This window comes from Ambystoma mexicanum, chromosome 4q, assembly GCF_040938575.1.
Source record: "Ambystoma mexicanum isolate Mex_15411 chromosome 4q, UKY_AmexF1_1, whole genome shotgun sequence".
NCBI classification, from domain to species: domain Eukaryota; kingdom Metazoa; phylum Chordata; class Amphibia; order Caudata; family Ambystomatidae; genus Ambystoma; species Ambystoma mexicanum.
This window is the reverse complement of record NC_090928.1, coordinates 56,852,235-56,867,960: the sequence shown is the minus strand read 5'-3', so window position 1 is coordinate 56,867,960 and position 15,726 is coordinate 56,852,235. Positions and strand designations below refer to the sequence as shown.

Below are 15,726 nucleotides of genomic sequence, written 5' to 3'. Positions count from 1 at the left end.
CTGGTTTAAACCATGTACACTTAATAACAATCAAAGACAAGACGATTCTAAAATGGGCGCATGAACAGGGTTTTAAGAGAGACTGGGCAAAAAGACACCTAGTAGCAATTTCATATTTTCAAAAATACGGGGAGACTCAGACCCCACCCAGAACGTCCTCATCTCCAATGCCATGAAAGGCTGGGGCAGAATAGCGGTACCTCAGGTAGACACCCGCCGCCCCCTAGATTCTAACAAACTATTAAAGATAGTAGACCAACTGGAGGCCATATGCTGGCATCGGTGTCCGGTCAAATGTTCGAATGCAAAGGGTCGAATGACCTTTTGATCGAAAGCAAAATGACCGAGAAAAAGGATTGACTTTTTTTTATTTATTTATATTTTTTTTCCCCCGTTTAGCATATATAAAAAACTTTTTTAGAAAAAGAAAACGGAGGGGTTGAGGGGGATCAACCCTTTTTTTGGTCATTTTACTGTCGAAAAAAAGGCATTCGAGCCTTTTGTTTTCGAACTTTTAACCTAGAACCGCTGGCATCCATACAAGACCATGCTATTTAAAACAGCATTTTTTCTGGCCTATTTCAGGGCTTTTTCGGGTAGGAGAACTCCTCGCCTCCAGCACCAAAGCCAACAACGGGTTAGGCATCATGGAGGCCAGGGTCAGACAGGACAGCGGTAGCATAGACATCCAACAGTCCAAAACGGTAGCCAAAAGAACCATCAACATTTGCTGCATTGATGATGCAAACTGCCCGGTGTGCATCACCAACCTTTATTATGCACAAAGGCCCAAAGTGGGGGGGAGGTTTCTAATCTACAAGGATGACTCGGCGCTAAGCCGCTACCAATTTAAAGGGGTGCTTATGAAAGCAATCAGCAAAGAGGGATGGGATTTGAAGGAGTTTGGCACCCACTCCTTTAGAATCGGGGCCGCTACCTCAGCATGGCAAGGAGGGCTGGCACCAAAACAGCTAAAAAAACATAGGGGGATGGAAGTCTGACTGCTACAAAAGATACATCAGACCACACCTAATATAGCCCCCCCCCCCCTTTTTCCTGTCCATCCCTCCAGAAACAGACAGGGGGAGGGGGAGAAGACCCCACTCCGATCAGCATGGATAATCGGCACTTATTAGTCTTCAGGACAGGCCAATGGGCAGAAGAAACCAAAGAGGGCCCACCTTTCAGGAACACCTTTGCTTCCTGGTGGGGATACAGAAGCCTCCGTTGGGCCGACATCCATGATCCACTAGCTGAGCTGGTCGCATACAGAGACCCGCCAGCATTCCTGATAGTACACCTAGGGGGCACCAACCTGGTGACCCACAGAAAGGAGAAAACTACTTGGGGAAATGTGATCCCCTTAGCTGGCATTTCACACAACTGAATGGACACAAATATACTTCTCGGCCATCCTGCCCAGAAAGAAAGGGCAGGGGGCTATCTGTTACAAATCAATAGACATTTCCAGAAGGATACTGAACAGGGGGCTAGAGAAATTATGTATAGCAAGAGGCCTGAACTTCATAAAACACCCGGCCATTCATTTGGGTGACCCAGACCTTTTTCTCAAAGACAGCACCCGCCTATCAAACCAGGGCATGGAGCATTTCTTTCGAGAAATTTCGGCAACCCTCGCCTCCAGGGGTTGCCAATAGGATATACTTTCGGGGGAACAGTCAGCCGGCAAACTTGCCCGTGTGTGGCGGCACAGGCCAGAGGGGGTAACCTCAGGACCCGGTGTCCTAAAGAATGATATTATTAGGATATGTATGATATATGGCATTTGTAATACACCTATACACAAGTGTTTCAAGGCGCGAGATATGTGATCATTGTTATTCCCATAACCATATCTGCACAATAAAATCTTACGTTCTTTTATTGCCAACACTTGACAAACTGTGTGCTCCAACTTATTCACTGGTAAGGGTAAGGGTTCGGCCAATGTAAGTTGCATGCATATGAGTTCAGCAGTTATGGGCAATGCCGCAGGGTCGCCCAAGGCGAGGCAGGGCAACTGCCGTTACCATCCGGCAGGCCAGGGAGAGGGGCAGCCCCCCACCCTCAAGCTTGCTCCTCTCCCCCACAGACTCAATCACACAGCAGGGTGGCTGGCCTGGCAAAGCCAGTCCCCTTAGCCAATCAGACAAGAGTGCGACTTGGGTCATTTAGGCAACCCATGGCAGGGGTCCGAAGATCCCTCCCTCACATCCTGCCCATCTAGACTATCAGGCGCCTTAATGAGGGCTTCTGTGCAGAAGCCTGCGAAAAGACGGCGAACAAAGGAATCATCCCCGGTTTGGCGCGCAAAGTAAAACACGAGAGACAGTGAATAAACCCAGCTGGAGCCAAAAACAAATGTACATGGTCAATCGGGTTTATGTTCGAGGCGAATATAATAGCCTCGAAACAATACCACGTTTATATAATATAATCGCGGTAGAAAAGTTAGAGTAGATACCACTGCCACCAGCCAAGTCTTAAAGTTAAGGGAGCGAAACAAGGCTCCAAGAGGCACAGACAAAAAGGGATAAGAGTTAACCCTTTCCAGTTCTACATGTAAGATGTGGTGTACTGGGTCTGCAATTTAAAGTGTCTATATAAAGTTAATGGCAACTTTGCCCGTTTCTGGGGGACAGTAGTCAGCCCCAGAAAAATGGAGTCAAGGGGAAGTCTCAAAGACAAACCTGTGTTACTGTACTGAAGGTGCTGTGTAACACAAAAAGGTGGTGCACTTGGAGTAGGTGAGGCTCCAGTGCCCAAGATGACACAAACGGTGCAAACACACAGCAAAACACATGTAAGAGTGGGAAAAAGGCTCACACTCTTACCAGGTGAAAACAAATAAACCCTAGCAATCCAGCAAAGCTGCCGGGGGACTCTTTAGGTGAAGGGAATCAGCCATTTATGAGAATGCTCCCCAACAAGAAAGTGAATCGGTTGTCTGCATCTTGCTTCATGATGCCTTCATAAGCCAAATAATTGGCTGAAATGTTGGCTAACAGCCCAAAAACGATTTTAATTACCAATTTAGGCAGAGACGTTTTTATGGGAGGGCAAAAGGGGCCTTTGACCAGGGTCCCTACCTTGGAGGGGTCCCCACAAAGCGGTCTGATCTAAAGTAGTAAGATTCCTTTGGTCACCAGACTTAAATAGCACACATCAGGATATTTTATGGCATGGTGCTGAGGCTCTAAACCTATTGCCTGTCTGTTTTGGCAAGTACATTCTGCCTCAATTCATCATGGAATGCTTTCAGTGTTCACTGTGGTGTATATAGTTTGTGTTCGTTCCTTGCGGCACAACTCCTGTAGCATTCTTTCCTTCCTGTGGGAATTATGTTGATCATGGGCAATAGCCACATTTGAAATGCGTATTGGCAAATTAAGTGTCATAATGGTTCAGATGTTAGCTCAGTGTGTTCAGCACTCATTGCAGAGATTTGTTCCTATGCAAGATCAGACTAGAACATTCCTGTAAGGCTGGCTGAGCCTTTCCTAGGTCTTAAGTTTATAAACCTGCCTGCATATGTACTTGGTCTTGCAACACAACAGGTGCTATCATCGGCAATGTACCTGCACCAGATAGGGTTTGCTATATAAACAAACATGTCATCTTTATGTTGAAGGTCTAGAAATTGGTTTGTTCAATTGAGGTGTTGTAAAACCTAGGCAATCTCCTCCAACGATGAGCATAAACTGTTAGTCCATATTTGGAACCAAAGCATTTCCTGCTTGTTTCCTGGCTTTGCCAGCAGACTATACAGTGATTCTGGTCAAATCATCTAATATCTCGAAAATTATTGTACTGTCTTCTATGAAGTTTGCCTCCTGGCATACTGGTGGGATCGTTTAGCCCCTTACTTATGTAGGCCATTTGAGTGTAAGGGGTGGTACACAGAAGGGAGTGGACCAGATGGTGCAGGACTCGGCCAAGCATATTTTAAAGTCTGCTCATTTGGCGCAAAAGAACGCTTTGCCTTACTGTACGTTTTTCTGGACGTTTATAAATGACAATTTCACAAGCCAGTGTTTTGGAACTATGTAAAGCTTTAAAATACAAAAGACCAACCCAGATTAAATCACACTGATTGGTATGCAGGTACTTATAGGCTGCTCTTGATGATGGAAAGAATGAAGCAAGTATCATTCTGTGTTATACCCTTCTATAATATTTTGTTTAAGAATTATCATGTTTGGTAATGCGATTGGTGTACTTTCCAAGTCAGTTTTATAAAATTAGATTATTTTAGTTAATGGTAAGAACTAGTAATGAAAGTGTTCAAATGCATAAATTGCAGAGTTGGCACAAATCCCAGATTCACCCCTTAACCAGTGAGTGTAATGCTGTGCATCCAATTTATTATTTTGTTACCTAGCCTCTTGAAATTGCCAGTCCCTAAACCTTTCAAAATGGTCAGCTTTTCAGAGAGGTTTCCTTCTCAGGGTAGGATCTTCAAAACAGCCTCACTCATGGTTTCACTGGCTATAGCGTTGCTTCCACTATAATAGTGGACATTGATATATTGCACACCACAGGTACTTTATTCTTTTGATCTCCAATTCCAACACTATTTGAAAACCATGTCCCACTCAATCTCAGTCGGTCTGGATACAGACCCCTTCCCGGTAGCTTCTGATCTGCATCCACTATCCATGCAATGGTATGTGTAGCTTTCTGCTTCCTACCAATTGGTCTCCTCTATCCATGCTTGAACACGTTTGTGTTCTGTGAGGCAGCAAATGTGAGTTCTCCGTCCATTATGGGTTACCTGCATAAATATTACTGGCTGCATACCTTCCTGGATTCTATTGATACAAAGTCTACAGTATCTATGCTAGAACAGAAGTAACCTCTTCGTAGACTGATAATGTTGGCCTTCAAATGGTACTTGTTTATCATTCTGATTAGAGCAAGAATTAAGAGGGTAAGGGGACTAACCTATGGGTTGTGATTGTGGCAGGGCGGGGCAGATATTCTTAATCACTTAATTCCTTTTGTTTTGTGGAAGGAGGCCCCAAAGATGTCCGTGCCAGGGCCCCAAAAGTGCTTAAGATGGCCATGAATTTAGGTTAACATGCGAAACTGGCGGACTATGCAGATTTTGTCCAGAATTTTCCAAATTCGCTATGAAGCGACTTCCTAAAGATAACCCCTATTGAATGACCGATCAACTGGCAAGATAGAGGTCACTTCACAGGTATGTATCCTGCACCTTTCAGTGATATTTGTATATCGAAATAGTGGAGCTGTGTCAATGAAACGCCCATTTCAGGGGAAGAAAAGAGGAATGTTCAAATATTGCTTTCAAGTACAATATGTAGAGTCCCATAGGCAAAGTGAGCACGAGGGGCATCTCTAGATATGTATCTCTTTGTAATGCTATACCAGGCAGACCAGGCCCAAAGAGGCAGAAAAAGGAAAGCATTCAGGTTTGCATGCATTTCTGTGTAGCGTGGCAGTCAATTGGTCCCCTCTTGTAGAGGCTCAGTGTAATACAATAAAAGTAATAGAAGAGATCACAAAATATTCACAACCGCTTACAATCCAAAGTTACAAGCATTCCCATCCCAACAAGTATGCGATTGTAATAGGTTGTGCTCTACACAACACTATATATAAAAATGTATTGGGGTTTAAAATTATTGTACATACACCTTGTGATTTCTGGGGTACAAACCCAAAGAACAATAAATCTCTTGAAAACATAAGTACTAAACTCAATTGACTGAAAACCACCAGATGCAAAGGTCATTAAACCATACACAAAATATCACATTGCACAGCACAATTCCATTTGGTTTAGGCTGACCAAAGCACAATCCTTCGCCCAAATATACATGAAGCATCTAGCTACCTCTTGAACCAGTCCACCTCGCTTGCCTTACTTTACGGCAGCACTACCACATAGGACTTCTGGAAAGCAAATAGGAAAATGGAACATATGCAGTCCTGGAACTACAGAGAAACGACCACACGCAGCACTCCACTTTACTCCCATTAGTGCCATCAAAAACTCATTGATCTCTGTAAAATTACTAAGGGGACTTACCCATTGCTCCCTGAAACATCAGATTACACACAACTGGTAGTACAAACGTTTTAGGACTCCTTGCACAAAATTGCCCATTGCCCATTCCCCTCTGCCTCTGAACATTGCTCTCCATGCTCCTTCCCCGAATCAGGACGAGGCCTGTGGTTCTTCTATACACCTCTGCCATTTTTGATCAGTGCCCAATATCTTCTGCCTACTTCCCCTAGGAATCCGGGAAATCACTAGTTTCCAAATAGTCAATTAGCTAATCTGGAAACTATAATTACTTAACATGGGGCCTAACACAAGTACTAAGCCCAAGGATTGCTTAACATCTTCATTGACACTAAAGGTTTTGGAGACAGCAACTAGCAGGCAAGGCCTCAGCCTGTTTCTATGGTTCAGCCGGAGAAAACGCTACATAGATTAAACACTGCCGCGCCCCCCCCCCCCAGCCCCATCCACCCACCAAGGCAATTGTCAGACTGGATCCTGCTGGCCACACCCTACGAATGTCAATATTGTGGCATAAACATCCTTCAAAATTTGAATTGGGGATGGTAAATAACTTAACATAAACCCATTGAGGTTCAGAACTCTATAGTGTCTGCAATAACGTTAGAACACGTAAAATATGAGTGTAGGGAAATGGCTTACCAGTAGCTGGGCATCGTCCTCCGAGTTTCCCTTTTTGACTTTTGAAGAGTCTTTAAAACGCGATGCCTGCTCTGCAAATGAAACCTCCACGTTGATGTCCGTTTCAGAGGTTGGTAAATCTTCCAACAACATTTTTTCTTTAATGTCAGTTAATCTCTTATCTGAAAATAAATTACGTTTCACATGGTCATAATGCCTTCCTTGCCATTTTCTCTATTCTAAAAAAATAGAACATTCAGCATTGTTCATTTTTTATTACAATTTGTTGAAAACTGCTTTTAAAGTGCGAGAGGATTTGTCTTTTGTCATTGTTGTACTTCTGTTTTGTTAGCAAACGGAACCCACAAAGCACAACCAAAGACACTTTCAATGCTAGAAGATCAACATCCCGACACCTTCCAGTGTTGCAGATGTGATCAGGCTGTTCCTTGCTGTGGTTTAGTTTTAAAGTACAATTAAAAGTTATATCCATCTGGAAGATAAGTGGAATGAGGACTGAAACCAAGGACAATTCTCCCATAAAGACATGCAGGAGCCTCACAACGGATGTGTGAGCAGATTGCAATTAAACATCTCTTGCAGGTTTTAGCTGATAAGTGGCGTTAGTCGAAACTAATACTATAGAGACAGAAATATATTATTTGTGGAGGGCTACAGATGCTCTACTGCTTTGGCCATATCCCTATTCGCTCCACACACAAACTGCACACACTTTGAGGCCTACGTTGCTAGAGGACATTAACACCACTCCTCCATGGCCTTTTGGTGCCATCATTTGAAGTGCCAGTTTCTGAAGGCAGGTGTGTGGACCGGTTTTGCTTAAAGGATCTCACTCCCTTGAAAATGGCAACTTTGTTCCATGCTAATGAACTGCAAAATAAAATCCCTTATAAATGTCTGCTGCGGGAGGAGTGGGGACGATCATAAGAAACTAATCTGCCATTTGACTGCTTTTTTTAAGACTAAAATATCCAGGAGACGACTGCATAGGACTGGGGTTGCTTTCTCGGTTAGCATCCAGCACATAGCGTCAGTTCTATGCCATATCTTTAGATCACAACTCGGTTAAAAGCATCACGTTTTCGAACTCCGCGTTTGTCTGCTCCAGAAATAACTTGCACCGATTAATATGGTTCACCGATTTGTTTCCAGTATGCTTTTCTAAAAACGTACCCAATTATTTTCCAAAGGTGACATGCTTGGTATCAAAATAAAATACAGAAAATTGCCCACTACAGTTGAAATGGGGGGAAAAAGCATTGGCAAAACCAAATGTTTAGGCTTTAGTTTAAGTTGTATGAAGGTGGGAAAGTATATGTTGCGGTTTGTGAATGTCTGGATGAGTTTGCAAAGTATGGCCATTGACTTATTCTTGTAGTCGCCAAGTAAACAAACTAGTTGTATGCACCACAGTTAAAAGATGGTATGTAAACCATGTCCTGGACATATAAAGGTTCATTATACACAATGAAGTATTCTAGTAGTACAGCGACCATACTATGTACATCATTTAAAGTAATTAAAAAAATGCACGCACTGTGTGAGGTTAGCTATTTTCAAACTCCAAGCACTGGTTATAATGGGTGCTGCAATAACCAAACCTAAAAGAGTCAATGGTTTGAGCCCCAAAAGGATGAAGGGCTGACATCTCAATGGATCCCAAACATGATACACACTTGTGCAGCAAGCGCTCACCACTCAGCCATCTTGAGGCAAAGCTCTAATTCACAAAAAGGCATTCAGCTTTTTCTCTGTGGCACTAATGAAACTAGTTAATGACATTACTCAAACATGACAGTGATCGAACAAAATGGATACATGAAAATGGTGATGGGCATAACTGTAGTTGTACTGAAAGCACGTGTAAAAGCTAGGGAATGTAGGGTCTGTTTTTGATTGATATTTTATTTCTATCGCGCTCGTACACAAGTGTTTCAGAGCGCGGCAAGGGAGGGGAACAGGGGAGAACAAAACAGCGATCTTACTAGGCCCAGTGACATTGAGAACGCGCAAGTGCATGGGAGAGGGGGAGGGGAAAAGTGCATGGAAGGAGGGAGAAGTGGAAAGTGCGAAGCAGAGGAGAAACAGCTAAATAATAAAAAAGGCAACAAACAGTGGTAATTCAGCCAGCAATTTGCAAGTGCTAGGTTTAAGGCAGCAGGAAGGGTAGGTCTGATAAGTGCAGGAAGAAAAGGGGAGGGGCTTTATGGGTACAGATACAGACCCCAGTGCAAGGGGTGTGGCAGGGTGAGCAGTATCTGGGCCCAAAGGACAGAGGGTGGCCAGGTGCACAGTGCCAAGAGGGAACAGATTAGCAGGGGAGAGGGGGAGCGAAGGCAGAAGAGGAAGGTCTTGAGGTGCCTCCGGAACCGTAGATGGTTCTCCAAGTTTTAGAGTGGCTGGGAGGCTATTCCAGAGGGAGGCCCAAGACAGATCTACCCCCAGCTCGTTTCTTTGAAAAACGACTGACGAGGGATTTGGAGGTAGAGGAGCAAAGAGCTCGAGAGGGGAGGGATAGCTGAAGGTATTTTGGACCCAGGCCCCAGAAAGCCTTGTGGACAATGGAGAGGGTTTTGAATGTAATCCTTGCATCCACTGGGAGCCAGTGGAGAGATTTCAGAGCTGGAGAGTTACAATCCCAGGGCTTGAGGCCAAGGACAAGTCTTGCAGTCCTTTTCTGTATTAGCTGCAGAGGGCGGAGAGTAGAGGCAGGTAGATTTAGAAAGAGGCTGTTACAATAGTCCAAGCTAGAGAGAACCAGAGCTTGGGATACCATGAGCTTCTGCGGGAAGGAGAGGAAAGGCAGAGTACCTCTGAGGAGGTGCAGTCGGAAATGTGACTTTTTACAGACCTCAGAGATGTGGGTGGAGAAGGAAAGGGTGGAGTCAAAGATGACCCTGAGGTTCTTAGCCCTGCAGGTGGGGGTAGGAGGGCGGCCAAGGGAGGCCAGCCAGAGAGTGAGGGGAAAGGATGGTGAAGGTGTGCCGATGGGGAGGATCTCCGTCTTGCTGGCATTCAGACAAAGATCATTGGCGGAACACCAATCTTGAATGGCACTTAGGCAATCAGAGAGGGAGAGGAGGTGCCAGAGGGCAGCCTGAAAAGGAGTTGCGTGTTGTCAGAGTAGCACTGGAAATTTGAGAGAAAGTGGCAATGCAGTGGGCGAGAGTTGCCAGGTATTGGTTGAAAAGCCAGGGCGAGAGGTTAGACTCCTGGGGAACACCACAGAGAGAGGAAGATGGATGAAAGGAAGGACCCAAGTTGGACCTGGGAGGGTCGATCTGAGAGGAAAGAGGTCAACCAGGCCAGAGCCTGATCAGTGATACCCAGGTTTTTACAGAGATGGTTGAGCAGGATGGTATGGTTGACCGTGTCGAAGGCAGAAGAGAGATTGAGAAGGCGACAGAGGGAATGTTAGAGTCAAGGTTGGAGAGCAGATCTTCACAGATGTTCAGGAGAGCCATTTCCGTGCTTCTGGCAGCTCTGAAGCCAGACTGGTGGTCATGGAGACAGCCAACAGAATTGGAATGAAGGTTAAGCTGAGAGATGGCCAACTTTTCCAGGAGTTTGCCAAGAAAGGGAGTAATGGAAATTGGGGATAGTTTCCTGGACAAGGAGGATCAGCTGTGGGTTTCTTGAGAAGAGGATGCACAAAGGAGTGCTTCAGAGGGGAGGGGAAGGATCCCGAGGCAAAGGAGTGGTTGCAAAAATCAGCAAGGGCCGGAGCGAGGGTGTCAAAGTGGTCCTTGATGGTTTTAGCGGAACAGAGATGAACCTGTTTTGACGAGGCCTTCATAGATCGGACTTGTCTAGCGACCTCATCAAGGGGGAAAAGAGGAAAGGACGAGATGGATGGTGGCTAAAGGAGGGTCAGCAAGCACAGATGGAGAGGGGAGAGGAGGGGTGTGGGTGGAGAGGGTGGACAGGACGTCCTGGTTTTTTTAAATGAAGTGAGAGGTAAGGGCATTGCAAAGAGCCTGGGAGGCAACAGGAGGGGTAGAGACTGCAGCAGGGTTGGCCAGCTCCTTGCAGATTCTAAAGAGTTCGGCCGAGTTGTTAGATGCCTCAGAGACACAAGCTTGATTGTGGACTCTTTTCTTGGTGTGGACAGAGTCGGTATTGCCTTTGTAGCAGGCGACATGCCAGTTTGTCAGGGGATGAACAGGCAGTCCTCCATTTCCTCTCAGCTGCCCTACACTTCCGTTCTAGTGTAGCTAGGTCAGAGTCATACCAGGAATTGGACTTCAAACAGATCCTTATGACAGGGTCAAGAGCATCAAGCGTATCAGAAAAAAATGGTTGTATGCACCACAGTTAAAAGATGGTATGTAAACCATGTCCTGGACATACAAAGGTTCATTATACACAATGAAGTATTCTAGTAGTACAGTGGCCATACGATGTACATCATTTGAAGTCATAAAAAAAAAATGCACGTTACCCCCCCTCCCTTATCTGTGTGAGGTTAGCTATTTTCAAACTTCAAGCACTGGTTATACTGGGTGCTGCGATAACCAAACCTAAAAGTACTCAATGGTTTGAGCCCCAAAAGGATGAAGGGCTGACATCTTGATGGATCCCAAGCATGATACACACTTGTGCAGCAAGCGCTCACCACTCAGCCATCTTGAGGCAAAGCTCTAATTCAAAAAAAGCCATTCAGCTTTTGCTCTGTGGCACTAATGAAACTAAATGACATTACTCACCTATAAGGTTTACACCTTCTTACTAAATCAGATTCTCTGGCATAGGCCCAAACTATGACTTCAAATATCAAGCATGACAGTGATCGAACAAAATGGATACATGAAAATGGTGACGGGCATAACCATAGTTGTACTGAAAGCACGTGTAAAGCTAGGGATTGTAGGGTCTGTTGGGATTAATCGTGGAAATATGTAGCATTCATAGTACAGCAATCACAGGGTTTCTTATGAAGAGTGCTGCCTCGTCCAGACTACCAGAATTTATACACGGACATGAAGTGCTCGCAATTTGGCAAACTATTCTGCCATCTATGAAACTCCATAAAGCATCGGTTTGTTAAGAAATTGTCTCAAAGTGGCAAGGAAGGCATATTCTAGATTTGTCGCATAGGGCCAAAAGCATGCTTGAAAGTTCTATGGATCAATGCAACTCCTTGGATAGTTTCACAACCTACAGATCACATACCTGCCGTTTGAAATGTGGTGGTATCCTCCAAATCTCTCGCCCATACATTTTCTTGATCCCATGATTGTCCTTTCCTCCCTTTCAGTACTACTCTGATTGTATTACTTTCCACTACCCTTCCCACCCCTTATCTTTCAATCTTCTTTCACTTTCTCACTCGCCTTCCCATTTACTCCTTACTCGTGCCTACCACTGTTAAGACAGATTTCTGAACTCTGTCCTGGAGGCGCAGAGGTTCAGAAGGCCAACCTAATTACTTGGTACAGGGTAACCTCTGGGCAAGCCAGACCAATCAGGGTAGCGATCGCGGCGGTCAAGACTAGGTCTCAAGAGGGGTGAGGGTGACTGAAAGCCCGCAATGAGCACACAAAGCAAGGACACTTACAAACTACTCCAAACTGGTGTTATATTAAAAATATATACACATTTATTCCAAGGCCTTTGCAATAATGACCGTAGCGAGAAATCACGATAAAACTCTAGTAAACCAACACATACCAAACCAATACAATATATATACAAATACAAACGAGTCTAAAGCGTTAGATGCACAAAATGTGTAGTCCACCTAGAAGGGGAGGAAAACAGGCAGTGTGAAATAATGATTAGACCCAGTCCGCCTTCAGAGGCACCTAACTAAAAGGAAGTCCAAGCCCTACGAAGAGTGGAGCCTTGTGCTCAAAAGTACCTGCACACGCTGGTGCCAACGGGCAAAAAGAGGAGTCTCTTCGAGGGAATCAGGCAGTTCGGTGCACAAATGAAGAACAGAGTTCCGCGACTCAAGCGAAGCCTCCACTGTGGGCAGAAGCAGAGCGCGAGTACGGAAAGGCGTGCTGTTTGACACAGCGGAGAAAAGCTATGGGCTCCTGCAGGAGGACGACCAGTTCCTAGCTATGCTACTCAACGGTCCCCGATGCAAGCAGACCCAGGCTTCTCTGCGTCAGTTTCAGTGCTGGCAGGTTCAGGGGAGCAGGGGACGTCTCGTCGTGTAGATTCTGCAGCAGCAGAGTTGAGTTAAAGATGTCCCAAACAAAGTGAAGCCGCACAGTTTGTTACCACAGCAGGGCAACAGAGCGGCCGTGTGCATCTCAGCCAAATGTACACTACTCACTTCAGACCTGGGAATGCCAAGTGTACGAATCGTGAGAGAGTGTCATGATGCCTGCCCCCGGAAGACCAGACCAGGCCCAGCAGCCCCGGAAGCAGGCATCATGCCACTTGGAGCATGCCCAAAAGCCCCAGTTAGGGGCTGTTTGGGTACAGTCCTGGCGCCTATGGCTCAAAGATAAAGTCAGTCCTGGCGCCATGGGCGCCAGGCTCATTATTGATAACTTACCTGAAGCAGACCATGCTGCATACTCACCTGAGGCAGACCATGCTGCATGAAGACTCAAGCCAAATGAGGCTTAGGAGGGACTATTTTACTGAAGGGACTATATTGTTACTTGGGTGGGGCTGTGGAAGAATACTTACCTAGATCATCTTCCAAGGCTATTTAAACCACGCCCGGACAGCCACACGTGCTTTGCGTTATTCTGCTTGCTGCAGCGTAACGCTCACCGTGTTTTCAGCAGCTCCAGTCTTCAGCCACGCCCGCTTCAGTCCTGGGACTCCTGAAACAAGAAGACAAAAGGATAAAGGTTAGAACAGGAGTTTAAACTTTAATCCTTACCTGAATCCTGAATCAAGGACTTACCTGATTTACCACGGGAGGTACTCACCTCATTTCGGGTCGGCGCAGTCAACTCTGCTTCATCGCCGTACCCCGGCCCCTAAGGGGAGAAAGCAAGGACAATACCAGTTACCCCCCACAAAACTTACCTGATTTACCACGGGGGTCTCACCTCATCTCGGGTCAGCACAGTCAACTCTGCTTCATCGCCGTACCCCGGCCCCTAAGGGGAAAACCACAATAGACTTACCTGAATCTTACCGAGTGCTATTTGGAATCTTCGAGTGGATTAATCGGCAACCTGCAAGGAATCGGACAGAGTGAAGAGCAGACATTTGAACTCATGAACAATTGGACTTTATAGTCAATACTGGAACTCACCAATTCCTCTACGCCAGTGAAGTAACTGGTCATCAACGCGCCCCTGCGGTCGACGCAGGATGGAGAGCTCATCCTTCCAAACCATCAGGTGAGACGAAGGAGGGGACATCAAGAGTGATCAGTGGGAAGACAACGGGAGTGGGGGAGGTGGGTTGACACTCAATTCCACGGGTGGTTAATTCCTCTTCTCCTTTGCAGAACAATATTCTTGTGAGCCAGACAAACTAGGCTGAGCGGGCCAGTCCAGTCAGTCATCTCTCCCCTACACGTCACGCTGGTGGAAATAACAGCGGCCCAGTTCCGGTCGACGCCCCCGTGGGAACCAGGTGAGCATAACAGAGTGACAAGGACTCGAAATACAACACGACCTGGCGGCGGTTACAGAGCAAGACTCCTGGGTAGGCTGGTCAGTCTGCTGGATGGCCCAGAGACACTTCCGAAGGCTTACGTGCAGGCAATGGTGAAGATGCCAAGAATAGCTGTCCCCGCTATTCCAAGGGTCGAAGTACCAGTACAGGCCTTCTGGTTCGATCAGAGGTAGAAAGGGTTTCACAAAGCGACAGCAGTGCAGAGGAGCAGTCCTTCAGCGGGTCACCAGCGATTCCTTGGTTCAGCCTCGTGGTTGCAGGATACTTGGCTCCTGTATTCCTTCGTTCGTGAGAACTCAGGAGATCGACATGGTAGTGGAGTTTCCAGACCCCTCCTATCCACGGTTCCCGTCGCGACAAAACGGAGGGGACCCAATGGGAGATCCGCTCATCAAACACTCACACCATACGTGGACCTATCACGGACCACGGTGGTCCCAGGCATTCATACCACACTAGACTCTGGCACCCAGGATGTGTATTGGGACCAGACATCCCAGCCCACATCCTGGAGGCACACACAAGGCTTGTAGAAGCCTGCAAAAGCATTTGTGTTTCGCGGGAAAGTACATGCCCAAATAAGGAAGGCCCCGGGTTGGCTCGACCTGGGGAAGGTGAAGGGGGCAAGACGGTCAGCGGACAGGACAAAGGAGCCTCGTGGTCTGGCCATATTGGGAGCCAGGCCACCATTTTGGGCTAAGCGCGAGAAACGCGCTTAAAACGCCAAAAGGGGCTCAAAAACACAAGAAACGATCGCTGCCACCATTCCCGTCCGTGATTCACTTGCACCGATCAGTTACAATCCAAAAAGAGTATCTAGGGCCTGTAGAAGACTAGAGACCCAAGAGAACAGTAACTTAGTTTACAGTGCCCTCTTGTGTCATGTTGCACGAAAGCTGCAACATAATAAAGAAACTACAGAAAACAGCGTTTCCCGGTACTGACTGTCTTAATGGCATGTCAGTTTTGCCGTAAGAATGGAGAGAAAGCCCAGAGGAGTGCGGCAGAAGGCTGCACTTCTCTGGCAAAGTCTAGATCAGGGTGAAAACAACAGCAAAAGGTTTAGGGGTTGCCACATGGAAGAAAAATTACCCACAATTAAGAAATCTTTCCTAACAACCACACACATTCTTCGAGGGACCAGAGATGTTTTTATGGGTGGACAAACTGGGCACATCATTTAGACACTGAAAAGAACACATGCTTAGTGGGTGCATGCCTGCAGGCATATTTCACACACAAAAACCACTGGCAATACCAACAGTTTGGGCTTTTGTGTAGGCATGGGAAAGGCACTTGCCAGGCAGCATGTAGTGGTATCAACCAGCTATTGATGGCAGCAGGTGCACAATGGTGGGAGCACCTGGGCATCTAATAGCAGTGCTTCCAAATGCCTAATACATACACAAGACAAACCTTGGCTTTGCCCATGCTTGTTT

The 15,726-nt window shown here is 46.2% G+C and overlaps 1 protein-coding gene across 1 annotated transcript in view; it reads right to left on the bottom strand.

The window, feature by feature from the left end:
- ARHGAP18 (Rho GTPase activating protein 18) overlaps window positions 1-15,726 on the bottom strand; it is a 928,328-nt gene that overhangs the window by 601,740 nt on the left and 310,862 nt on the right. Inside the window, exon 5 of the mRNA XM_069607469.1 lies at window positions 6,695-6,855. Within this exon, the coding sequence (XP_069463570.1) occupies window positions 6,695-6,855 (161 nt within the window). The remainder of the gene's footprint in view (window positions 1-6,694; window positions 6,856-15,726) is intronic.